General features: G+C 41.4%; 1 protein-coding gene across 1 annotated transcript in view; it reads right to left on the bottom strand.

Annotated features, from left to right (window-relative positions):
• The window catches only part of cdk14 (cyclin dependent kinase 14), a 287,659-nt gene that overhangs the window by 79,681 nt on the left and 180,126 nt on the right, over window positions 1–27,852 (bottom strand). The window contains exons 11-12 of the mRNA XM_080039284.1: window positions 9,118–9,181; window positions 325–373 (exon numbers count right to left, since the gene is read on the bottom strand). Coding sequence (XP_079895410.1) covers window positions 325–373; window positions 9,118–9,181 — 113 coding nt within the window. The remainder of the gene's footprint in view (window positions 1–324; window positions 374–9,117; window positions 9,182–27,852) is intronic.

A 27,852-nucleotide genomic window follows, 5' to 3' on the forward strand; every position in this document is an offset into this window, starting at 1 on the left:
AATAAATATTAGCAGGTTCTCAATAGTATTTCAATTTAGGGGGGGCGCGAAAAAATGTCTGTCCCCTAGGGGGGGCATGACAGAAAGTAATTGAGAACCACTGAGTTAAGTCAAGTTTCTACTAATAACGTTTATAGACATTTAGACAGAAAAAAAAGAAAAAAAAATCCATTTGAACCCAGATGTAAACTTTGGTCTTTCAGCTACAACACCCTATTATATAACAGTAAAACTATACATCCTGTATATGTATTCATACACACACACACGCACGCACGTGCACACACACACACACAGTAACTGTTATCTAAACAGCTCACTTACTTGTTCCACGCTTGTCTGAGCTTCTTAGCGCTGTACACTGTAAAGCGGTCTGTGATGAGAAGATGACAAACAAAGAAAAAAGTCATTGAGGTGGACGAGGCATCGGGTTCATTTTAGGATATTTTATGACACACATGCTGAAATGTTTCAAACACCTTTAAACATACAGTAACTCCTCAATATAGTGACATATCAAGCCAAGGTCTATTATTAAGCATCCACAACTTAAACCACAGTATTCTCTGAAATTCTATACTATTCTATTTTATTTCTCCATTCTATCTATCTATTTTTTTTAAATATATATTTCTACATTTAACTTTACCTATTTATAACTTCCATTGTTGGAATGAGTCTATGAACCCCAATTCTAATTGTGATATTCATGGACAGGATGTCTAGGAGTAGGCAAGGTGGGGAGGGGTTGCAGTTCGGTGGGAAATAGCTTTTGCAATTGTTGAACACATGACCAATAAAGAACTTTGACTTAAAGTGAAAATCTTCTTTGTTTTCTGACCTGTTTCTGACCACATTTACCTATTGTCCTGATGAAGCTACATTATAATCACTAATTTTATCAGTGTGTTTACATCCGTGATGCGTGGTGCCGAATGGAAACACTGTTCACCACTGGCGGAGGTTATGATCATTATGTGCCGTCCTTACTATCTACCGAGGGAGTTTACTGCGATTCATTTTAACAGAGACATTCCATACTCAACCCCGTACTGCTCTGACTTTCCTTATTTAGAAGAAATATATTCTTTGGGTTCCATTTTGCCTTTTAATTTCAAACTGCTGTTAATCTACACAACTCAAACCCCCTGCGCACATCCATATTGACAGTCTTAAAGTGATAGTCCTTCCATTCCTCATTGGCTATTCATTTGGAAACATCTGAAGGAAGAGACAGTGAATTAAAGCCACTGAGAAATGTTAGAAGAGAACCCATTTTTTAATATAATAAACAATGTGTTTGTCAATTTAGACTCTGAAAAAGCAGCGGAAGTGTTCTGGAACGTCTTAAAGCCATAATTAGTGTATTCAATTTCATCTTGGCTTTGGTTGTTTAAACTTGTATTTTAATTTAAGTTGCTTAAAGGCAGACTATGCAACAGTATAATGGGCCACAAAAAGAATCCCCCTCAATGATCACTCCTGCCCCACCACAATATGTGGTGGTGTGTTTATCTGCAGTCCTCCTCTCTCTGGCTGTATTTTACATAGTAGCATTTGTTGGTATTGTTGGTACTTTGCCAACAAATATAACAACACATTTTTTTTTTTTTTTTGAGAAGTGGATAGTAGGGAGATCAAGAATTTGTTTCTCCTGTTTCCATGGTGAATCATGTTATCAGCGATCCATTGACGATGGCTTTTACGCACGCGCTCAACCCAGAGTGAACACACTCAGAGTTGATTGACCCAACGCTGATCAGCTGTTCTGAAACCGATAACCCAGAGAGACCAACTCAGAGCGCAGCGTTAAACTTTGTAAACTCTGCTTCCTGAAATATCCCCCTGTACTTGAATACTGCTCCTCCCTCTCACTCTGTGTTTTCACAGCTCACCATTGTACCTCATGTGAAACAGAGGAATTGTCCCCTTACACTAACGTAGGGGAATGATTAATCTGAAGCTCTGCTGGAAGAAAAATCAAACCTTATCATCACCACATGTTCAAACTGAGTGTACCTTAAAGGCACTACGAGTAAGATGGCACGTTGGCGTCCCCCTTGGACAAAAGCGGTAGTATTTTTACGACGCCCGCTGTCGCAAATGCTCGTGCCAGGCGCGCGAGTGTGAACTGAGAAGGGCGCAATATAGTGCATGTACGTGTGTTGAAAGTGTGAGGACTCTTTTCGGCTCCGTGAGAGTGGTTTTGACACTGCATCAACTAATGCCAGTCAGTACACACCTGATTGCAATGAGTTGATGCAGCAGCGTCACCTAACTACCCTCTCTCACGGAGCTGTGTCCTCACAGAAAGCGAATGAAAGAGAGACGGCAGTTTGTATGGATCACGATGAGGTAATGTGTTTGTGTTGTTGATGTAAATAATGACTATTTCAGATAATGGTTATCTGATGATGGTGAAGCAAAGCAAACGTTGTGTTAGTACCAACCGCTCATTCATTTAGGAGTAAACACAGCCTAGTTTCGCTCTCGTGAAATTGTATACACGTTGCTTGGCAACGTCCTCGTCCCGCCCGTAGTCACTCTCTCTTTTCGCTTTTCTTCATTGCATTCTCTTTTTTTCTTTGATGGTTCAGCCTCGTTACCAGTCATTGTGACGACAAATAACTGTCTCAAACAAGGCTCCCGCTCCCCTTCCCTCACCTAGAGGGATAGGCTTCTCAAATCACGCTGCAGCGCCACACTGAAATCTGCAACCAATACGGATATGTGACCATAGAGCCTGCACGAGCGAACCGAAAATCGGACTGGGTGTGCGACCAGACCAAAAGCAGTAATAAAAACTATATAAAAACGTCTTTCTTTGCACTGATGGTCCCGTTTGCTGTTAAAGGTAATTTATGATTATCAGAGGAAACATGAGGCTGTTTAAAAGATATTTAAATGTTACTCGTAGCCGCTTTAATCTGGCACTAAAATATAATGTTTCTGAGTTCCTGTACTGTTAACTGTATACAGGTCTCTGTTGAGCAGACTTTGATCTCAGTGAAGACCACTTGTTCAGATCAGACTGTAGCTCTCATTACATGAAGATAAGCCATATCTGCTCTGTCCTGTATATTACATTTGAGTCCAATTTGTGTCTTGTGTTTACCTGTCTTTACTGCATTCTAGTCTGTTCAATGACATAACAGATGGAGAAGTGTGCAGTTAACAGTCAGCCTAGAGGAGCTCAGTGACCGAAACAACACTGCCATCTACTGCCCCTGGAATGGATTGGATTTTATAGTATCGGTCCAACTGGACATGGACAAAAAACTGTACAACAAATAGTAGGATGTTGGAATATTTCAAACTCATCAGGAACTTGGATATTTAAATATGAATATATAACAAACGTGCTTTATTTTCCTGTACTTAATAATGGATCCATTAGAAGTGGTTGTTATTAAGGATATGTCTTCATAAGAGCATATGAGTGTGGTGTGGCTCATGCTGGAAACATTACTATTTATTGGTGAACACATAATATTGCTTAATGTTTTTCAAAGAAAAATTCAAAAAATATATAAATCTATATTTTGATTAGTTAAAGATGCTGTAAGCGGAATGGTTCTTTTAGCTAACTTCCTGTCAGTGACTGCAGTTAGCAGTCCCCTCGCTCGTCCCTACGTCACCACATTAATGCACAGCGGTCTTCAAGCAGCAAGTTATCTAGCATCATCTCAGATCCATAAGTTAAACAACCATCAAAACAGACATTGGGAAGGATTTTTACCTGCTCCGCCATTGTAGGCGCATAAACATTCACCCATCTGTCGCTCTGGCGTGCACCGGCAGTGAGACCATGAGTGAGACGGGTGCGGACGGGTGTCGGTTTGTAGCGTTCTCTCTTGTGATTTTCGGGATACTACATAAAGTTTAATTGCTTATTACATGCAGAGCAGCTGACTAAGAGATTGGCTTTATGAAACGCGCACATCATGTAAGTGATTACTGTATGAATAAAGAGCGATTTAACACTTATATTAATATAAATAAACCGCTTACTTCACCTTTAAATGTACTGCAAAATCCACGGTGAGAGGGAAATGTTGCACAATTTATTCCAGAAAAAAATTAACCTTAAATTATTTAAAGGTATAAATATACCTTTAGATCTAAAAACATAGTATACATTTGGCAATGCTGGGAGGCTAACCCAGGCATGTATGTGTGTGTGTGTGTGTGTGTGTGTGTGTGTGTGTGTGTGTGTGTGTGTGTGTGTGTGTGTGTGTGTGTGTGTTGCTGCACCCCCAACTCCTGCTGCTCATATGAATGGAGCTTTGCCTGACTGCCCCATTGCTACATTCTGATGAGCTCAGGTTTAGAACTAGTACATAAACCAACGTGGAACATCACTGGCTCTATGCTAAATGCTAGCATGATAGCATACATGTTGAGGGACAGTTGATTCCATGTTTTCTATCACAAACAATGTGTGCTAAAGTGTTAGGATGGAACCTGCTGTCATTCAACATTGCGAATTCTACAGTGTAAGCACTGCCTTTTGCCTGGATGCTCAATGTCTCCAATTTAAGAAACATGTTGATTTTAGCTTTTGAAAATCTAAGAGCAGTTCATTCTTTCTAGAACAGCTATCGTTGTGGAAATATTCAACAATTGCAAGAGAAAAATTCATTTCACAAGACATTCAACAATATCAAAAACCTTCCTTTTTGAAACATCTTTAAAGCCTCAATGTTAGAGTATGATTGTGTTCATAAAGTAGTCCATGCTATCAACATGCATATTCATAACATAACAGAATTATAAGTAAATGTAGGCCCCATGTTAATCATTTTCAGAATTACTTTAAATGTGATTCATTCGAAGCTCTGGTAATGAGGCCGCCTCCTGCAAATCGGAAAAATGGCTTTCATGGGGAGGGTTTCAATTTGGTGGTGGTCTATAGGCCCCCGGCCCATACTCCCAATTTATAGAACACCCATTCTGATAAAATCCTAATTATCGGTGATTTCAATATTCATCTCAATAAGTCAGCCGATCCCTTAAGGAAAGCCTTTGTTAATATTATTGATAACTTTGGTTTCAACCAATTTGTAAATGAACCTACTCACTGTGATGGAAACACATTGGACCTCGTCCTCTCCCGTGGGATTTCTGTGACGGCCCAAAGTGTTTCTCCTGTCACTTCTGTAGTATCTGACCATTTTCTTATTTCTTTCGAGGTTGCCCTGGACTGCCCTAGCGGGGATGATGGAGCAGTGGTAACCAGCCGCCATATTGGTACAACAACTGTAACAACCTTAATGGATCAACTTCCCATGACCCTGACCTCCTTAGCACCGGTGACCGAATCTGTTGATAGCCTGACAGCTGCGCTGAACTCAACACTCTCTACCCTGGATTCTGTGGCACCTCTCTCTACAAAAACCAGACGAACTACGAGGGCTTCTCCCTGGTTTACTGACCACACTCAAGCTCTGAAAAAGGACTGCAGGAGACTCGAACAAAGATGGAGAAAAACTAAACAAGAGTCCACCTACCGGCCTTGGAGAGATAGCATCTCAATCTACAAACGTGCTCTGAATGTAGCAAAGAAGGCCTATTACTCTTCTCTTATTAATAGGAATAAGAGTAATACAAAATTTCTGTTTGACACTGTTGCGAAACTTACAAAAAAAACGCTATCATCAAATGGCTCAATCCACAATGCGCAACATTTTATAGAGTATTTTGATAGTAAAATTACCAATATTAGAAACCAAATCAGTTCATTCGGTACAACTTTAAATTCAGAAAAAACTGAATTGTTATTAATTGGTCCCGCACACGTTAGAAATCAGCTCGAGGAATTGACAATTCATTACGAAAATTGTGTTATCTCTCAAAGCTTAACAGCAAGAAATCTTGGTGTTAAGTTCGACTCCAACCTGTCCTTTGATCAACACGTCAAAGAGATTACCAAAACTGCGTTTTTTCACCTACGGAACATATCAAAAAATACGATCCAGTCTGTCCATGGCTGATGCGGAAATACTAATACACGCCTTCGTATCTTCTCGGCTTGACTATTGTAACGTACTACTGTCTGGGTTGCCCAGGACAAGTACTCGAAGCTTACAAAAGGTACAAAATGCTGCGGCGAGGCTTTTGACTAGAACTAGAAAATATGACCACAACACCCCCGTTCATGTCAGATCTGACTTAAAGGTGCTGCTATTGACCTATAAGGCATTAAATGGGCTTGCTCCTTCATATCTGTCTGACCTAGTTGTACGGTATGCCCCATCACGGGCACTACGGTCTACGACTGCAGAGCTCCTGTCTGTCCATAATAATAATAATTGAATAAAATAAATATGTCAAAATAAAAATAATCAGTTGTAAATGGTGTTGATAGGGCACGTCTTTTGATAGCATTAAATGTAAGGGCATGATTTATTTATGTCAAGGAGCAGGGTGGATAGGCAGCTGCATTGTAGTGTTGACAGTTGTGGTGGCAGGAGTCAAGGAGCTTTAAACCTCCTGTGTTTTTTATTCATTGATTGCTTGGTCATAGACCACTATGATTCGACTTACAGTGAATAAACAAATTGGTCGGGATGTTTAGAGGTGCAGATCAGGTCGTATATGCCTTTTTTTATCTCTCTCTCGCGCGGTCGCGTATGTGACTTTTTGGGCATTTTTATGCTTTATTGATAGTGCAGAGAGACAGAGGTGAAATGGGGCAGAGAGGGGAGTGACATGCAGAGAACGACCGCGGGCGGGAATCAAACCCGGGTCTGCTGCTGGGCCCGGCCCGGGAGGGGGACGCCTTTCCGACTGAGCTAAATGCGCTCCCTCGCGCGTGACAAATCTTGCACATTATTTTAGTTTGTTGTGAGTCTGAAGTGTTTTCAGACAACACAATTAATTTTACCTTTATTCTCGTCATCTAGAAGTTTTTCAAAACACCAGGCAATGCGCAACACCTCCCTCGTACTCTGGACCAGCCGATAGCTAAACTATCAGGTGAGGGAGGGGCCGAGCGAACGCACCGCTCGGCTGAAAGGGTTCGCTGCATTTACAAGCCTGCATGCCCTGGCGTGCGGAACAATGATAGTTTAATAACGATAATTTTGTTTTCATGATTGAGGGAAGCCGTAATAGTAATCGAAAATGAAATTCAAGTTATTGCCCAACCCCTCAAGAAGGATGACTTAAATTGGGCTGAATTTGGAGAGGTTTTAAATAGCTATGTTTATTCTCAATCTTTATCATTTTGGCGCTCCTGACTTTCCTTTGGTGCTGGATAAATCCACTTTGGCGCGCGCCAAAACTTTCTCTATGCAGGAAAAACCCTGCTTTCCCCTCGGGGAAGGGGTGCTCGTCGGGCCCACATGAGTCGGGCGCGGCTGCTGGTGGACCTTGGGTACTCCGTGCCGTCCGTGTTACGCGTGCTTAAGCTTCGATGGTGTCGCTCTAGCGGGGGTTTGGGGTTGGGTAGCCACTGGGGTTGGGTGGGCTGGGACGTGTTGGCCCTCCACGTGGCGGGGTACCCAGCTACCTCAGGCTCCGTGAGACTCCCCATCTTTGGCCGCTGCTCAATCAACCACGACCTCAGATCAGACGAGAAAACCCGCTAAACTCAAGCATATTACTAAGTGGAGGAAAAGAAACAGCGGAGGAAAAGAAACTAACCAGGATTCCCTCAGTAGCGGCGAGCAAAGAAGGAAGAGCCCAGCACCGAATCCCCGTCCGGCAGGCGGACATGGGAATTATGGTGTACGGAAGACTGCTTGCCCTGTGCCACTCGGGGACCTTACCAAGCACTCCCCATGCTACATGACTGACTCTGAGTTCTGTGTGGAATCAGCCATCCCAGGAACGGACCCTCCCTGCCTGCTGTTGCCTCACACCAGCACTGATTCATCGTACATCAGGATAGTACTATTTCTACTTGCATGCTTGTTACATTTTTAAATCTTCAAATTTTTTCATTTTTGCTTCGCTCCTTTGTTGTCTGTTTGTCCTCTTCCAGCTTTCCCTGGTGGTGACGAGACAGTGTGGATTTGCCCCCCCCCCCCCCCCCCTCTGACAGCAGCTGAGAATGGATCATCAACGCGTAAGATGTTGCAGTGGTTAAGGACGCCGCCTGGAGACGTTGGATGTAATCCCGGCGCTGGAAACCTTAGATTTCCCTGGTGAAACGAGACGTGTGGATCCGGCTCCCCCTCTGGCAGCATCTGAAGTCCTCCTGCATCCACACTATTCGCGCTCTACTTTAGTATTATGTAAACATCTGGTCAATGACCAAAATCCTTTGTGATTTTCTCTACTTATGACATCTATTGCAGCTTGTCCGTCCTGGGAGAGGGATCCCTTACTATGTCAACTCTCCCTGAGATTTCTTAAAAAAAAATGTAATCCCGGTAAAGGGTTTTTACTGGGAGTTTTTTCTCAGCCGAGCTAAGGGTGTAAAAGCAGGGTGTCATATTGTATCATATTGTATGGAATGTAAAGACCACTGAGGCAAATGTCAATTTGTGATATTGGGCTATACAAATAAAAAACAGATTTTTGTATTATGTTTGATAAAAATAGAAGCAGACAGTTACAGTATGTTATTCAGAATGCTAACACTGTCATACACTCTGTTGAGTAAAAAATGGCTTCATGCTAACTCATAATATACAGACCGCTGCGTAACAGTAGTTCCTATGTGTATGGTAAACCTTTCATAAATAATAATTTAAAAAAAATTACTCAATAAATGAATTAAAATGTCAATAATTGCTCCAAATTCCTCTGGTATGTTTTAATGCATTCTGGGTAAAAGTCAGAATAGGCGTTCACTCCGAAATGAGGGGGTCCCCTAGTCGGACCAGGTACATGGTGCCACTAGCAGCTGTTATGACGGGCTAACCGTTTAGCATACATTATGATCAAATAGGCCCCATGCTAACATGCTAGCATGTCGTCAGCTTCATGCTTGGATTCCATCATCCACATTGTTAACAGCAGGCACACACACATACATGCCCACATACTGAATACATTATGTTCAATACAAATAAGCTGTATGCCAGCCCTTTAGCCTAAAATGTGTTCTTTGTTTTCCAGCATGAATATAGTAAGAGTGTGTTAGTGTGTATGCCAGGTAAGTCTTACCCGTTTTAAAGTGAGGCAGAGAGTTAAGACCAGGCCATGTGTCCTCATATGGGGTGCCAAGGACCTGGAACACACAGCACAAAGGGACACAAGACAGATGAAGCATTGAAGCAACTGAGAATACTTGTGTGCTAGTGTTTTAGATCAACACTAGCAGTTTCTATAGATATCCAGTTTACCATGTTCAATGTTTGCTTTCTGGTTTAGTGGAAACATGTATAAGGATTGTAAGCATGAGAAGGGAGGGAGACAAAAATAATGTATCATCATTGCATCAATTTATTACATATCCACAGCCAATTAAAGGTTTTAATTAACATTATATGCTTTATTAATAATGAATATAAATTGAAATTCCAAATCTGGCATACATTAAGAAACATAGATAATTTGTTTTACTTTGTTTTTGTCAAATATATAACACAAAACCTTACCCTGTTTTGTGTCACTAATCACAAAACACTCCAAATATAATTTCATAAATGGTGAACTAGTACAATGGTATTGTGAGTCATTAATGTCAATAGGAACTATTTGATGGAGATTGCACTTTAGGGCATGGCTTACAGACAAGACAAAACAAAACAGAATTAGAGCAAAGGTTCAGGGTATCTTTTTTAACTACAGTAAGTATCTAGGCAACAAGCTGATCCCAGGTCAGAGGAAACACAGTGATGTGATTGAAGGGACATGACCAAAGGTGATTGGATGGAAACCAAACCAGAGGAATTGACCAAAGGTAATTTGCCTGTATATCTGCTGTTACTAATACAAATGTAATAACCTAACAAGGCCAATAGAGGGCAGTATAGCCCCACAAGGTGAGCCAGAGTGACACTTCAGTAAAAGCAGTCAGGACAAAGAATGTGCAAGCTCAGCTACTGAACTTCATCTTATCAATCTAATATGTGTTTGGAAGCTGTATTAAACTTCTGATACGTGAATATCATAAATATTATGTTTTTTGTTTTGGGCAGAGTTTACTTTTCTGCAATGCTTAAATGTAACTAAACACTACACTACACATATGAAAATTGCATGTAGCTTTAACACAACCTGTCCTTCCTTTTGTTATATGCATAAGATATGTGGATGAGGGTAGCTGTAATGTCCGAATAGTTCTGACCAGATGAAGATCTAACTTCAACTGAAATGTTTGTGTAGATGCAGTTTACAACCCTTATCATTCCAGAAAAACATCAGCTTTTTTGCCATCTGTATTTGTAGGGTTATTTCTCAATGATTGCAATGAATAGAACAGAACAGCTATTTAGAGATGAATGTCTTTATTGCAGGAGCCTGATAACATGTTTCATTGTTTGTTAATGGCAACATTAGTGATGAGCAAAGGTTTGTGAAGAAAAGTGTTGAGGGATTTTTCTTTTCCCTTTGTGGACTTCTAAGCCTGGCTGTAGTAAATGGGTTTGTATCCACCACATTACATATTCAAACTAATTCTTCCTGTGCACCTCACAAAATTCAAATTGTACTTACATTACATTTAAAAACAAACGTAGGGACCTTCTACGGAGCCCCTAAAGGGACATGGAGAAAAATCTGCTTGAAAAAAAAATATGAAAAAAAGGATATTCTTTTGCGAGATCTCGCAAAAAACTTTGCGTTATCACGCAAAACTCTTTGCAAAACTCTTTGCGTGGTAACGCAATCCAACTTCCGGGTCAGAATTTAACTTCCTGGTCAGAGGCATAACTAACAACCATAACAATGGAGCGCACACACCCGTGTGGGAGATTTATCAACGTTTATTTTGAGCTTGGCCTCAAATATTCGGACATTAAATCAATTCTAATTGTCAATACACACCCACACACACACACACACACACACACGTAGGCTACACACACACACACACACACACACACACACACACACACACACACACACTATGTGCAGGCTAGACGGTATAAATTTGACTATTTCCAAACAGTGAACGTTTCCTAGTTTACCCAAATGTTATAAAGCTCCCTGCTTAATTTAATCTTGGCTTGATTGCAAGACGGACACAATGCCGACACTAGGCCTGAGGAGAACTCTGTGTGGCTGTGTTGGCGGGTCTGGTGAAGGCTATTATGAGTCCCAAAGAGTCCTTTGCACCGGATTAGGCTATGTCCGCGTTCTCCAGTGACTCCATGATCAGATCTTGAAGCACTCACAATAGTGCAGGCCATATATGAAATTCAACCGGATTATGCAAACTTTCTATTTTTCCTCACTTAGAGAGAGAAAAAGTGCTGTACCCGTGCGCTCTGGCAGCACTGCAGCTGTGCCCGGCGCAAACCAAACTGCGGCCTACTTGCAACCGATCGCTGCCGTGTGGTGCTACGCTGGGTTTTCAAACCGGTGTTTACTAGGAGCGGTGACCACAGGACGCGCTATGTGCACTGCCAGTGCCGTTCTGCTATTCATGGTACCCGCTAGTAGTGCCAAGGGGCGTAGCACAAAATTCTGGGCCCCTATACTAAAAGTCCTGATGGGCCCCCTGAGCCAGACAACTCCACAATATATTTAGAGCGCCGCAGCGAATTTTTTGGGGGGTATTTTGCTCAAAGATGCCAATGCGCACTATAGAAATAAACAACTGTTTATTTGAATACAAAAATACAACAGACACTGACCTTACAGTTGTGCAATTTTGTTTGCTATGTGCAGGTACAATTTTACAGACAGTACAAAACACAATTAAATAAAACTTCTACTGTTTTGGTGCAATAGTATGCAGACACACTAAATACAAATAATAGACCATACACTTGTGTATGCACATCAAGTGCAAATTCTTTTTAAAGTTCCTTTATGGATGGGGGGCTGTGATTATTGTGGACAATAGGTCTACTGTGTTGCGATATAATATAATAATATAATTCATTAATGGTTATTATTAGCCTACTTGCTTGATTTCTTTTTAAATACAGAGGTTATGTGTCAGGTCAATCAGCCTCTCCACAGTGAAAGACCTGGTGCTACTCTCAAACTCCTGTACCCGGGCAAGGCCCGTTGTTCTCTGGTCTCCCTGATCCAAGCCCTACAGCACGGCATGTCCAAACAGCCGTGAAGGCCCTCTCAACCAAAGAAGGACAAGGATCCAACCTGCTGCTCCAAGCAACCAAAGAGGAACCAGAAGCATCTGGGGAAGGAAATACACGGGCCCTGTTCTCCACTGTCAACAAACTACTACTACCACCGGACTCCATTGCTCCCCATCTGTACTCAACTGATTATTGCAACTCCTTAATGTCATTCTTCACCACCAAAATAGAAAAGATCCACCAGCAACTGACCCCTAACACCACCCACATTCCGTCTTTTCCCACTTTCTCAGCCCCTGTCTCCCGTCTACTCTAAAGCTTCACACTTCCCTCTGCTGTAGAAATCTCAGACCTCATCCGCAAGTCCAAATCATCTACCTGTCAGCTTGACCCCATCCCAACTGTTTTAGTTAAAGGCTGCCTACCATCTCTTTCCCCCCTAATAACGTCCATCATACATTCCTCCCTCAGCTCCGGCCTCGTCCCCTCATCCTTCAAATCAGCTGCAATAACCCCCATACTCAAGACACCTGGTGCTGACCCCAATAACCTCAACAACTTCCGTCCTATCTCAAATCTCCCTTTCATATCAAAAATTCTGGAAAAAACAATAGCATCTCAGGTTCAAGCTCACTTATCCTTCAATAATCTTTACAAACAATTTCAATCTGGTTTACGCCCCTCCACAGCACAGAAACAGCCCTGGTTAAAATCAGCAATGTCCTTCTCATGGCAGCAGACTCCGGACATCTCACCATCCTCATCCTCCTTGATCTGAGTGCGGCCTTCGACACCATTTCCCACAACATCCTCCTTGACAGACTGGCCTCCATTGGTATCACTGACACACCCCTGCACTGGTTTAAATCCTATCTCTCCGGCTGCACTCAGTTCATCCAACTCAAAACTTTCAAATCCCAGTCACTTCCAGTCACTACCGGTGTTCCCCAGGGTTCTGTCCTAGGCCCCCTCCTGTTCATCATTTATCTACTTCCCCTTGGTCATATTTTCCGTACATTTAAAATTCATTTTCACTGCTATGCGGATGACACCCAGCTCTACATATCCACCAAGCCCACTTCTACCCTTCCTCCCACCTCCCTCTCCGATTGCCTACAAGAAATAAAATCCTGGTTCACCTGCAACTTTCTCAAACTCAACAGCAATAAAACAGAAGTTCTCCTCATCGGCACCAAATCAACCCAGACAAAACCTGACAGCTTTTCCATCACTATCGACAACACCTCAGTCTCCCCCTCCCCTCAGGTTAAGAGTCTGGGTGTCATCCTCAACAGCACACTATCATTCCAAGCACACATCAATAACATCAGGTCTGCCTATTACCATCTACGCAACATCAACCGCCTCCGCCCATCCCTCACACCCCATAGCACAGCCATCCTTGTTCACACCCTGGTCACTTCCCGCATCGACTACTGTAACTCCCTTCTCTTTGGTCTCCATCCGCAAACTCCAACTGGTCCAGAACTTTGCCGCCCGCATCATCACCAGAACCGCCTCCATTAATCACATCACCCCTGTCCTTCAGCACCTTCACTGGCTCCCGGTCAAAACCCGCATCCACTTCAAAATTCTGCTCCTCACCTTCAAGGCCCTCCACAACCTCGCCCCTCCATACATCTGTGAACTCTACACACCAACACACCCACCCGCACTCTCCGGTCCTCCTCTTCCACTCAACTTACTGTGCCCGCCTGGTTACCATGGGGTCCAGGGCATTCAGCCGATCTGCCCCCCACCTCTGGAACGCCCTCCCACCTGTCATCCGTAACTCCGACACTCTTTCCACTTTTAAGACCCGTCTTAAAACCCATCTTTTTAAACTGACATATTCCATATAATTCATTGTCTACCACCCATCTCACCACCCTTGTGTAAATTGTTTCAATGTGTCTTGTTCTTGTGTTTTTTATCATTGTTGATTTTGTTTTTTAACTATGCCCTGTAAGGTGCTTTGAAAGGTGCCCTCAAATAAAATTAATTATTGAATTATTATTAGAAGAACCAGGGAACAGACCAAGCTCCCACCAAGGCTAGGGGCCTCATTTATAAACGTGGCGTACGCCCAGATGAGGGCGCACGCCAATTTCTACGCAAACATTGGGATTTATAAAAAGCAAACTTGACGGGAAGATGTGCGGTCCTCCACGCAAACTCTGACCCATGCGTACGCACAGAAAGTGGAGAAAGGAGAAACGGCAACTCCGTCGGCACATGTATGAAGTGCGAGAAAGAATGTGTTTGTGTAAAATGAATCCAGATATAGGCCTATTATAAGCCATGTAGGTCTATCATATAGTAAATAAAAAAATGCCTCCACGGATTTTTCCATGGAGTGATACCAACAAAAAACAAAACGAATTAGGATCTTAAATAGCCTACAAACAAAAAAAACGTTTGAATAAGCTCTGCATGTTATTGGATTCATTCTGATAATATTGAGGTGGAATACAACCTATTACTTTTACACTGACGCTGTTCTCGATGCCTCAGTCAGGCAGACAGGAGTGCACAGTTTCATACACTAATCATAAGCCTATTGTACATCACATACTGTGCTAATTTTCCGCGGTTTTTAGTCCGTTTTATCTATGTGTTTTTCTTTGTGTTTAAGCACGTCGTAACTGTGTTTTGAAAGGGACTGTGATGTTTATTATTATTAACCCTCCGTCGCCCGTCACTGCACCGGGATGAATTCTCCGAATCTGTATCTCATAGGGGGTCTCAGTGTCCCCCGCTCGTGGCACAAACACTGCTGTGTGAGGATATGCACTTTTTTGCGTCCACTTTTATGTCGGATCGCTTCTTTTTATTTCGACCACAGCGTTCACAGAGATCGCCACAGGCTGCACTATGACGCCTTTACCCTCACACTGTGCCACCAAACTAAATTTTCCCTGGTCGCCACTTCTCCAACGGGTATTTCGGCATGACCGCAGTGATCCACACCGTGTGGAGTCTATTTTTCCATTTCCCTTTCAGTCGGCGATTGCCACTACCGCCTTCATGCACTCAGTAAATGATATTAATTTGGGCGTGTCAATGACTATGTATGGTTAAATATGGGCGTTACGTGAAGCCCGCAAAGGCTGCGCCACATTTAGAGTTGATTGTGATTTATAAAGGGAAACAGGCGTAGGACGTGAGTGCGCACTGTTTTATAAATCAGAATATTTTTGTTCGCACGTACATCCTACATTTCTTCCGTACGCTAGCTTCCACGTGAATCCCACGCAAAGCTTTATAAATGAGGCCCCAGACCCTTAAGAAGAAGAAGAACTAAGTCAAGAGCTACAACCGTAGCCCAGAGACAACAACGCCAGTTAGCACGCTGCTACTGAAGATCCAGAAAGCAACAGTTCATCCGAACTGCTCACACGACCGAAACTGCAAAGCAAAACCCCTTTTTCATGCCAAAGGATCCAGAACCTCTCACACCGCAACAAACCATCATCTGGTATCGTTAGCTTAGCTTAGCAAGAACACATGGCTTAAAAGACTGTTAACTTGGAAATGTATATTTACGGATTTGAACTGTTCATTGTTGTTTTGTAATTGGGTTTACATACTTTACTTGACTGAAACCTTAGGGGCACTTTACACTGTGAACACGTGACAGTTTTCCAGTTTTTGGTTTAAAAAAAACCCCGTTCAGACACAATTTATCTGACATCTTCACCCTTACACAAGTTTTCAGAGGAAACGGGCCGAAATCGCTGTAGCAGCAGTGCCAAGCCAATAGTCAGCGGTGACACAGCCTAGTAGATAGCTCTTCCGGTACAATTTGATGCATAAAACCTTACTGTAACCGAAAAGTAATGCCACTAACGTTCATAAAGCGGTTGGTGTAAGCTTGGGGTTACAAATATTGTAAAAGACAAGCTTTCTGTCCTCTTATTTCACCGCATTGAACTCGTAAAAACAGAAGACTTGCTGATAGTGAAGGGGCTTCGTGAGCGGATACCTTCCTGTTAGGCGTACTTCAAAATAAAAGTCAACTCACGTGTGTCCAGTGAAATGCTATTAAAGTTTAGCCAGTGAAATGCTTTTACTTTGAAGCCGTAGCCTTAATGCTCCTTTTGTTGAACAGTAGCCGCTAGCTTAACCGCTGCACGCTGATAGTGTTTTTAATGTAGAGAGAGCCGTGTCCCTGGCATATAGAAGTGACACACGTTTATTTAGCTAGAAAAACAGGCAGAGCACAAATCTTTCCCCAGCCAAAGTGGCGGGTGGTCTCAATAACTTACTGCGGTAATCGCTTGGACTAAATTGGCGAGTGTTAGCCAATATTTTAGCGCTGCACGACACTCTCCGCTGATCACAGTGATGGTGCCGTGGAGACACCGTTCATGTTGTCTTCTAACTTTATAACTCGCTTGTGGGTATTTTGACAGCAAATGTTATAGACTACGCATGTGTGAGGGTGGAGCCGTGACGTCAGCGTTATCAGGGGAAATGGTTTCGGTGTTTACAGGAAACCAAAACCGTTAAGTTTTCCAAAAAATCCTCCCTGGGAGGTGATCTCAAAAACCTGCGGTTTCATGCCTGCGTTTGCTGTTTTCCTGTAAATGATATAGTGCAACCGCGGGAATTTTTCCGCGTTTGCACCGTTTCGTGTTGTCGTGTAAAGTGCCCCTTAGTTTGTAAGTTGAGTTTCTTGATGTGTTTCTTTTTACTTCTGTAAATAAATTACATGCGTTTTCTTTTTGTAACTAGAAGTTTCTGTCATTCATTTGTGTGAATATTTTGTGGTTTGTCAACCTCTGCTACGTCAAGAATTCATTATTCGTAAGCTCAATAATAATTGATTTATTATTAGACTTTATAGGGTGATAATTAAACTAGGTTTTATTAATATTGATTTATTTTAACTGATCACTAGACTTAATCAACATTAAATTTTAAACCATTGATAAAATGAGAAATCTTTGCTATTTTGCACTCTTAAGTGGAGAGCTGGTGCCCCGAACTTGAACTTTAATAAATTATTAAGGTATTATTAATTTCTAATAGCAAAATTAATCAGAATGAGCCTGTACCCACTACACTACAGCACCAGTCACATGGTGAAGTTTGCGGATGACACCACTCTGGTGGGCAGGGCTGCCAAGTTTCACCAAAAGTTTGGAGTGAGATTTTTTGGCCGAGGGACCCAAAACCGTGTCCTCTTTCCCACCCAATCATTTTTGCTAGTGTCCTGCAAGTTTACATATTGTTCATAATAAATCAGAAATAAAAGACAATTGGAAAATGTGATAAAACATCAAAAATTTTATTAAAATAAACAAATTCATGAATTGCAAAGTCGTAGGACAGGTTTTAATTAAACATTGGGTGTGGACATATTGTAAGTGGGGGTCTGGGGGTCCCCCCCAGATTTTTTTTTAGCATTAAACACTTAATTTCCTGCATTCTGGTGAATTTTTATGAAGCAATGTGTGCCTTTTCTGCATTCATTTTTATGTAAAGTAAAAGAGAACATTCACGGTTTCGCTGACACAAATTTAATTGAATAGCCTACAATGCATGTGTAGTGCTTTCAAATATCTCCTGTAGCCTATTGTTAAAACATTTGGTTAAACTGTAATAAAGGTAATTATTCTATATGTAGGCCTATTCAACATTGTATGGGTTATTTTTGATCCCACCCTCTCCCTTGAACCCCACATCTGTCACACTGTCGAAACCTCCTTCTATCACCTCCGTAATATTGCAAAGATTAGATCCTCCCTCACACCCCATGCTGCTGAAAGACTCATCCATGCCTTCATCTCCTCCCGCCTTGACTATTGTAATTCACTCCTCGCCGGCATCAGCACCACCTCCATCAACAAACTCCAACGTGTCCAGAATGCAGCTGCCCGTCTCCTCACTCACACCAACTCGTGGAACCACATCACCCCAGTCCTCAAAAAGCTCCACTGGCTCCCCATTTCATTCCGGATCAATTACAAACTCCTGGTCCTCACCTACAAAGCCCTCCACCATCTGGCCCCCCCATATCTCACTGACCTTCTCTCCCCCTATCAACCTCCTCGGGCCCTCAGATCCTCCTCAGCCAGTCTCCTCTCCACCCACACATCTAAACTCTGCAGCTTTGGTGACAGAGCTTTCTCCAGGGCAGCTCCCAGGCTCTGGAACAGCCTCCCCCAACATATCCGTGACTCTGAGTCCCTCACCATCTTCCAGTCCAAACTCAAGACCCATCTCTTCTCCTCTGCCTACCCCTAGTTCACCCACCAACCCAACTCTACATGTTATTTTTGTTTGTTTATTGTTTTGTTTTTGTAAAGCGCTCTGAGTGAGAGAAGAGCGCTATATAAATAAAATGTATTATTATTATTATTATTATTATTATTATTATTATTATCCAATTATCCAATTTCAATTCACCATTATTATATTAAATCTATGACACTTGATGTCTTCTCAGAACATATTTTTCCCACAGTAACCTCTAAGCTTAGTTACTCAATACATTCATTCAATTAATGTTGACAACATTTTAGAACAAAAATGTGTTGGTGTGTCAACCAGCCCAATAACATAATGCAAAACAAGCTTGAATATATCAAGTGAAGTGACTGATTTGAATTAAGGTGTTCTTACCTCTTTGTTCATTTAATACCGGCGTCCTTGTTGTCATTAATTTTCCATATAATTTGAACAAAGGGCGGGACTGGGAGGCGGAGGGTTTTTATTAGTTTTGTAGTGTAACGCAGGGGGGCGTGGCCGTGGTGGTTTGCCAATTGGCTGCTGCGGCTACGGGCTGCACACTTTCTTTATAGGTCCATGGCTGCACACGGCCATGGACCTATAAAGACACCGCGCATGCAGAAAGCATGGCAGAAAGAGGATGTCACGGAACTCAGTCCGTTTAGCTTTTCAAAATAAGACTTTCAAAGTAAAAGTACCAAAAAAAATATATATATTACGGGGATTCATTTCTCTGCGTGAGAAATTGGAGGTGTGGCGTGTGAGCGTGTGAACTGGTTGATATGCGTGTGTCTCACGGCCAAAGCGTGAGACTTGGTGACACTGCTGGTGGGTCTCATCACTAAGAACGACGAGACCAACTATAGGAAGGAGGTCAACCTTCTGACCACGTGGTGCAGCAACAACAACCTCCTGCTGAATGTCAGCAAAACTAAGGAGATTGTTGTTGACTTCCGGAGACGCCACACTGAGCACCCACCATTGACCATCGATGGTGCTGCGGTGGAGCGAGGGAGCGGCACCAAATTCCTGGGGGTGCACATCAGCGAGGACCTCTCCTGGACCACCAACACTGCATCACTGGTGAAGAAAGCCCATCAGCGCCTCTACTTCCTCCACAAACTGAAGCAAGCACGAGCCCCCCCATCCATCATGTGCACATTCTACTGAGGCACTATTGAGAGCACCCTGTTCAGCTGCATCACCGTGTGGGGCGGGAGCTGCGCTGAATACAGCAGGAAAGCACTGCAGCATACAGCACCCGCCTCACCCGCAAAGCGACCAGGATTGTGAGCGAGGCCAGCCATCCCGCTCACAGTCTGTTCAACCTCCTGCCCTCTGGAAGAAGGTATCGGAGCCTCCGTGCCCGCACCACCAGACTCAAAAACAGCTTCATCCACCAGGCTGTCAGGAAGCTAAACTCTCTCCCCTCAGCCACATCAACAGGGCTGTCAGTAAGCTGAATCCCCCCCCCCCTGCTTTCTGCCTTGCTACACTGTGGACTAACTGTCTTTGCACTATTACTAGTTTAAATACACACCATACAGACTGAAATTGCTGATATTTCTTTATATATTTAAAAATGACTGTCTTTCTGCACTATAGTGAATACATCCTACATGACTTTTTGCTGCCAGTATTGACTTATTTACTTATTTATTCATACAGAAACTCCTATATTTTATATGTCATTTTCTATCTTGTCTATTTTTAGTGTTTTCTCGTTTATTTGTTGTTAGTGCCTGTGCACTTTTTATATGTTCACCGCGGGATAGGGGGAAACGTTTTCTCGATTCCCTTACATGTCTTGTACATGTGAAGTGTTGACAATAAAGCTGACTTTGACTTTGTAACTGCTGTTATGTTTAAAACTAAAAATATAAAAAATTGTAGATGTTATTAGGGATTAAGAATGGAATGTCTGGAGCACAAGTATCCCCTTGAATTTAATTTGATCATTATTATGTCAAATATGACACTTGTTATCTTCTCATGATGTCCAAAACAGTGTGTCCTCAGAGAAGGTTTCAATCTTTCAAATGCAAAAAAAACTATTACAATTTTACTTTAATGATTAAAAAGAGCTTTTTTCATCAAAAGCAACACTAAATAATCTCTCATATCAATAAAAACAGTTTTTCTTCAACACATCCATGTTTTATAAGGATTCTAAGTGGTGGGACCACTTTACTTTAAGTCAACACCATTAGACATTTCATTGTAAAATGTAATAAAATCAGGCGAAATAAGGGGCAGCTGTCACTTTGAAGGACCTTTTGTCAAATTCTACCTCTGCAGAGTACATTAGAGTCAGACAGGCTCTGATAAGTGTTGTAGTTTTAGAATATTTTACATTCCGAATCTTGAAAGTCTTGTGTCACAACCATGATATGTCAACACATTTCTGAAGAAGTTATTTGAAGTTTTTTGATAATTTTATATTCCTGAAGTAGTTCATACTAGCCCCTAACATCAACAGAAAAACAAAATGGCTACTAGATAAACTCCATTTGTTCTGTTTAAGAAACGTTAAATATGTCAACACCGTCAGACAGGAAATCTGACGGAGTTGACATCTGACGGTGGTGATAGGCCAATGACGGTAAAAAAAAAAAAAGCTGGGAGGTTGTGTCAAAGCTTAGCTCAGCAGCTTATTATATGTTGGATACATACATGTAATTTTATTTGCCGAAACATAGGGTTTGTATTTTTTCAACATTGTAACCTGTTTCGTCCCACTTCTCAAGAATCACTGTCAAAATTAACGCATTAACGCAGGGTGATTAATTTCTGGAACGCATGTGTAGAATGACCCGCCCCGTACATTCCACAGGCTCTGCACTACAGACACTCTAACGTTGTGGCTGACCCAGGATCAGTAGCTGCGCACGGCCAAACATAGCACGCTAGCCCGTTAAACTGCTAACGGCATTGTCCGCTCTGTTCAGAGCCCGCGAGGACACAAACGTCATTTTTGGAAAATAGTGTAGTTTCACGCTAGCGACTCACATCAGCAATATTTGCCGTTGCGCGATGACGTTGGTTAGGAAAAGTGGAGTCAAATTAATTTGAAACAGTGCTGTCTTTTCCTATGTTCGATAGGAAGCACCTTTTCATCTCTCCTTGACCCCGATGACGTTTAGGGTTAAGGTATAGGAAAGGAGGCTTATAGGTTAGGAGATTTGACTATTCGTAGAGGCCCCATGACTCATCAGACCAGGCAAGACTTTTTCAAACTTTTATTGTCCAATTTTCGTGATCCTGTGAGAATTGTAGCCTCAGTTTCCTGTTTTTAGCTGACGGGAGTGGCACCCAGTGGGGTCTTCTGCTGCTGTAGCCCATCTCCTTCAAGGTTGGTCGTGTTTTGCGTTCAGAGATGGTATTCTGCATAACCTGGTTGTAACGAGTGGTTATTTGAGTTACTGTTGCCTTTCTATCATCTCGAACCAGTCCACCCATCATCCTCTGACCTCTGACATCAACAGTATTTTCGTCCACACAACTGCCGCTCACTGGATATTTTTTTCTTTTTCGGGCCATTCTCTGTAAGCCCTAGAGGTTGGTTGTGAGTGAAAATCCCTGTAGATCAGCATTTTCTGAAATACTCAGAACAGCCCGTCTGGCACCATCAACATTGCCATGTTCAAAGTCACTTAAAACCCCTTTCTTCCCCATTCTGTTGCTCGGTTTTAACTTCAATAAGTTGTCCTGTCCAGGTCTACATGTCTAAATGCATTGAGTTTCTGGCATGTGATTAGTTATATACAGTGGCTTGAAAAAGTATTCATACCCCTTGAACTTTTCCACATTTTGTCATGTAACAACCACACATGTACATTTATTTTATTGGGATTTCATGTGATAGACCAACACACAGTGGAGCATCATTGTGAAGTGGAATGAAAATGAAATATGATTTACAATTTTTTTTATAAACAAAAAACTGAAAAGTATTGCGTGCAAAAGTATTCAGCCCCCCTGAGTCAATACGTTGTAGAACCACCTATCGCTGCAATTACAGCTCCAAGTCTATTGGGGTATGTCTCTACCAGCTTTGTACATCTACAGACTGACATTTTTGCCCATTCTTCTTTGCAAAATAGCTCGAGCTTCAGATTCAGCGTCAGATTGGATGTCTGTGAACAGCAATTTTCAAGTCTTTCCAGATATTCTCAATTGTATTGAGGTCTGGACTTTGACTGGGCCGTTTTAACACATTACTATGCTTTGATCTAAACCATTCCATTGTAAATATGGCTGTATGTTTAGGGTAGTTGTCCTCCTTGAAGGTGAAACTCCGCCCCAGTCTCAAGTCTTTTGCAGACTCTAACAGGTTGTGTGCCCTGTATTTGGCTCCATCCATCAACTCTGACCAGCTTCCCTGTTCCCGCTGAAGAACAGCACTCCCACAGCATGATGCCACCACCATGTTTCACGGTAGGGATGGTGTGTTCAGGGTGATGTGCAGTGTCAGTTTTCCACCACACATTGCATTAAGGCCAAAAACTTCAATTTTGTTCTCATCTGACCAGAGCACCTTCCTCCAACCCTCGCCACAAGCCATTCGTGGGACACAGCATATTCAGATGAGACCAAACTTGAAGTTTTTGGCCTGAATGCAAAACGCAATGGCCCTCATTTATCAATTTTGCGTGGAAACTGGTGCAGATTCTGGCGCAAATACCTCCCTACGCCAGGTGTCGCGTGGGATTTATCAAACAGGCGTATCTCGCCAATCTCAGCGTACGCCAGGCCATTATTGATAAATGCGGCGGATGAAAACTAGCGTATCACGCCCCTATATTTTCTCAGTTTAGAGGCCTCGCCCAGAGGTTTTACGACATGGATATGCGCAATACGGCACTTCCCTGAAGTAGAAATTGACAGAATAACAGCGAAAGTAGAAAAAAAGAGTTTCATTTCGGAGCATTAGCCTACAAGCAGCATCAAAGAACGACAGAAGGCAGCAGTTAGGAAGGAAATAACTGCTGCGGTCAACAGCGTTGGTGTTGACTCAAAAAATATGAGGAGTGTCGCAGACTGAGCTGCGTATATCAAATGCTGAGGATGATGTCGTTGACTTGCAAGCTAAAGTACACACGCTGGAGTCACAAAATAAAACGTTGGAGGACAAGCTCTTGGATTTGGAGACCAGGTCTCGACTAAACAACCTGCGACTAGTTAACCTACCGGAGGGGGCTGAAGGACGGGATGCGTGCCTCTTTTTGGAAAAATGGATACCGGAGGTGCTTGGTGATGCGGCGCTACAGTCATCAGTGGTCATTGAGAGGGCGCACCGAGTCGGACCGGCGAGGGACGCCAAGATGCCGCCGAGAACACTGATCATGAAGTTCCTCAGCTACAAAGGCAAACAGGCAGTTGTAGCTGCTGCACGGGCAAAAAAAGACATTCGGTACAAGGACCAGCAACTACGGTTCTACCCGGACTTGGCTACGGGAATACACCAACTAAGGAAAAAATTCGACCCGGTCCGACAGGAGCTGCGCAATCTAGGGGTCCGACATGGAGTGATTCATCCTGCGAAGATGCTGGTCACACATAAAGAACGAACCTACACTTTCAACACCCCTGCCGAGGTACAAGAGTTCATAAAGAAGATTCAGATGGACAATGGTGGGGGCTAAATCACACTTGCACGCATACACACCGTGTAGTTTGGCCGACCTGCATACACATGCAAAACCTACGCATCATACACATTGAGTTCATTCATTGGAAAAATATGAAAGGCACAAAAAAAAAAAAAGATAACATAAACATTCTTTTTATATTGCAAGGTAATCTGTTTTTCTTTTTTTGTAAATGTCTCAAGGAGTAAAACTTAATTTTGTTTCTTGGAACTGCAGAGGTCTGCAGAAACTTAAAAAAGTGAAACAAGTCATGAATAGATTAAAGGATATAGACTCCAAAGTTGTATTTCTACAAGAAACCCATCTTCTAGAGGAGGACAATAAAAAAATCAGGAGAAGGTGGCCAGGCAGTGTATTCACAGCTTCATACTCATCCCAGGCCAGAGGAGTTATGATTCTAATTCATAATACTGTCCCATTTCAAGTGAAAAATGTTATCAAAGATAGAGGGGGAAGATATTTGATAGTCCAAGGCTCTTTGTTATCAGTAAATCTAAATTTAGTAAATCTGTATGGTCCTAACATTGATGATCCTACATTTTTTGTAGATCTGTTCCTTTCTATCGCATCATTTGCGGGACATCACATAATAGCAGGAGACTTTAACTGCACATTAAACCCCAATGTGGATAGATCCACAGGAGTAGATCAATCACACAACAGGTGTAGAATAGTTATAAACCGTTATATTAAAGAATTGAATCTGCTAGACATATGGAGAGAATTGAAACCACAAGCTAAAGCCTACTCCTGTCACTCTAACACATTTCAGACATACTCTCGAATTGATTATTTTTTAATCTCCTCGGAACTACGGTCCAAAATTAATAACTGTTCCTATGGTAATATAGTGGTTTCAGATCATGCACCATGTTAGTGTATGTCGATAAACAAATGGCAAAAGATCCACCTAGATGGCACTTTCAGCACAAATGGTTACAAGATGAAGAATTTGTAAAATATATAGAAAAACAGATAAAAGAATTCTTTGAAATTAACACTACACAAATGTCTGCTTGTATAAAATGGGAAGCATTTAAAGCCTTTCTCAGAGGGCATATTATAAGTTATACAGGTTCTAAATCAAAAAAGGTGCGTGAGGAGAGGTTACAATTGGAACATAAAATTAAAATTCTTCAGGAAAAAATATATGAGAAACGTGACCCACAAATGGAAAAGGATTTGCTTATTTTGAGAGCTGAATATGACAAGTTGTCTGCTTTCAGAGCTGCATCTAGTCTTCTAAGACTGAAGCAATCTTTTTATGAACAAGGCGATAAGTCAGGTAAATTATTAGCATGGCAGATAAAACAACTCCAAACTAGAACATCAATCACCACCATTATATCGAATGGGCACACTGTGGTCGATCCTGTAGAAATTAATGATGCCTTTAGAGATTATTATAAAGAATTGTATGACACAATAAATGAAACCAATGTACAAAATTTAAATAGGTTTTTAGATGACTTAACTATAACAAGTATCCCAAATGAACAAAAAGTAGATATGGATTTAGAAATTAATAAAGAAGAAATTGGGCACGCTATCGATAGTATGAAAGCCGGAAAAAGTGCAGGACCGGATGGTCTCCCTATTGATCTATATAAAAAATTTAAGAACAAATTACTAACACCACTTCTTGAAATGTTTCTAGAGTCATTTCAGAATGGCAGTCTTCCGCCAGCTATGAATAGTGCTGTAATTACTTTACTGCCAAAACCAGGTAAACCCTCAAACAAATGTGAGAACATAAGACCCATAAGTTTATTAAATTCTGATCTTAAGATAATATGTAAGCTTTTAGAAAAACGATTACAGTCATTATTACCAAATATCATTAGTAAAGATCAAAACGGTTTTATTACAGGAAGGCAAGGTTTCCACAACGTACGAAGAGTACTGAATATAATTTATGCGAACAAAGAAATATCAGATACAGCACTTCTAACGTTAGATGCTGAAAAGGCCTTTGATAGGGTCACATGGCCTTATCTCTTCAATATTCTAGAAAGATTTGGGTGTGGAACTGACTTCATAAAATGGGTGCAGATAATATATAAAAATGCTACCGCGGAAATTTTAACCAATAGAAATATTTCAAAATCAATAAACATCAGTAAAGGTTGCAGACAAGGATGTCCTCTTTCTCCCCTTCTGTTTACATTAGCAATCGAACCTCTAGCAATAGCAGTACGTTCACACCCTCAATTTTGTGGAATAAGAGTAGGGCCGATAGAACACAGAATTTCATTGTAATGTGATGATGTAATTTTATTCATGTCCAAACTAAATCAAACCATTCCGGCCTTGTCACAGCTAATAAAAACATTTGGTGATATTTCGGGATATAAAGTGAATAATACAAAATCTTCTATATTACTACTTAATGAACAGGACAGAAGAAACCCAACTTCTGAGGTAACCCAATTTAATAGTGTAGAAAAGTTTAAATATTTAGGAGTACAGATATTGCCTAGACTAGAACATGTTGTTAATGCAAATTATGAACCGTTAATGATTGAAATTAGTGAGTTGATTGAGAGATGGACGTCGCTACCAGTTTCTATAATTGGGAGAATTAATATTTTAAAAATGACTATATTGCCGAAATTCCTTTATTTATTCCAAAATATTCCTCTGCCACCACCTTCAGACTTGTTTTCAAAAATTAAAAAAATATTTGTAGGATTTATATGGAGCAATAGAAGGGCGAGACTTCGTTTGTCTTTGTTGTATTTACCATTTGATCGAGGGGGATTAAAATGTCCAAATTTACTATGGTACTACTGGGCTGTGCAGCTGAGGTCTATTATGTTCTATTTCTCAACAAGTGATACCCCTCATTGGAGCGAAATGGAATCAGAAGGTCTTAAAGTACCTTTTCCCTTATATATATACTCAGATACAGAGAAAAAACTACGGAAAAAAACTAAAAATCCAATTGTAAAACATATGATAAAGATATGGTATAATGTAAAAAAATACTTAAAAGAACCACAATCATTGTCATTATATAGTCCAATATGGGGTAACCAGTTATTTATACCAGGTAGAGCTGATGCAACATTTAAATTATGGAACTCTAAGGGACTCAAAATGATTAAAGATCTTTATTCAACTGATTCAGGTGTCATGATGTCTTTTGAGGAGTTGAGGTCTAAATTTAATCTTGATAGGAAACACTTTTTCAAGTACCTACAACTAAGAAGCTTTGTTAAAGTAAACCAAGACGATGCTCTTACTAGACCTCTACACTCAGATTTGGAAAAAATTATGACAAAAGACAGTTTGAAAAAGGGTATTATATCAGAGTATTACAAATTGATGACATCTTACTCTCCTGAAAGTTCACAGTATAAATTGAATGCCTGGATGGAAAATTTGCATCTTTCCGATCAAGATTGGAAGTTAGCTTGTGCTGGTGCTCATACTAAGTCTATAAATGTACGCCTTAAACTGATACAGTATAAATGGTTAATGAGAACATATGTGACACCTGTTGATTTAAATCGATACAACAAAAACATCCCTGACATTTGCACAAAATGTCTGGAATTTGAAGGAACATTGTTTCATTGTATATGGCAATGCAGAAAAATCAAAACGTTCTGGGAAGAGGTACGAGATATACTTGAGAAGATCATTTCAAAACAAATTTTACTTGACCCTAAGCTTTTTCTGTTAGGTGTATTCCCAGAAAAACACAACTATAGTAAAAATGAACGAGCATTCATAGACCTCGGCTTGCTGTATGCCAAAACATGTATTGCAATGTTATGGAAAAAGGTTAATAAACC

This window comes from Ammodytes marinus, assembly GCF_949987685.1.
Source record: "Ammodytes marinus genome assembly, chromosome: 13".
In the NCBI taxonomy this organism is placed as follows: Eukaryota; Metazoa; Chordata; class Actinopteri; order Uranoscopiformes; family Ammodytidae; genus Ammodytes; species Ammodytes marinus.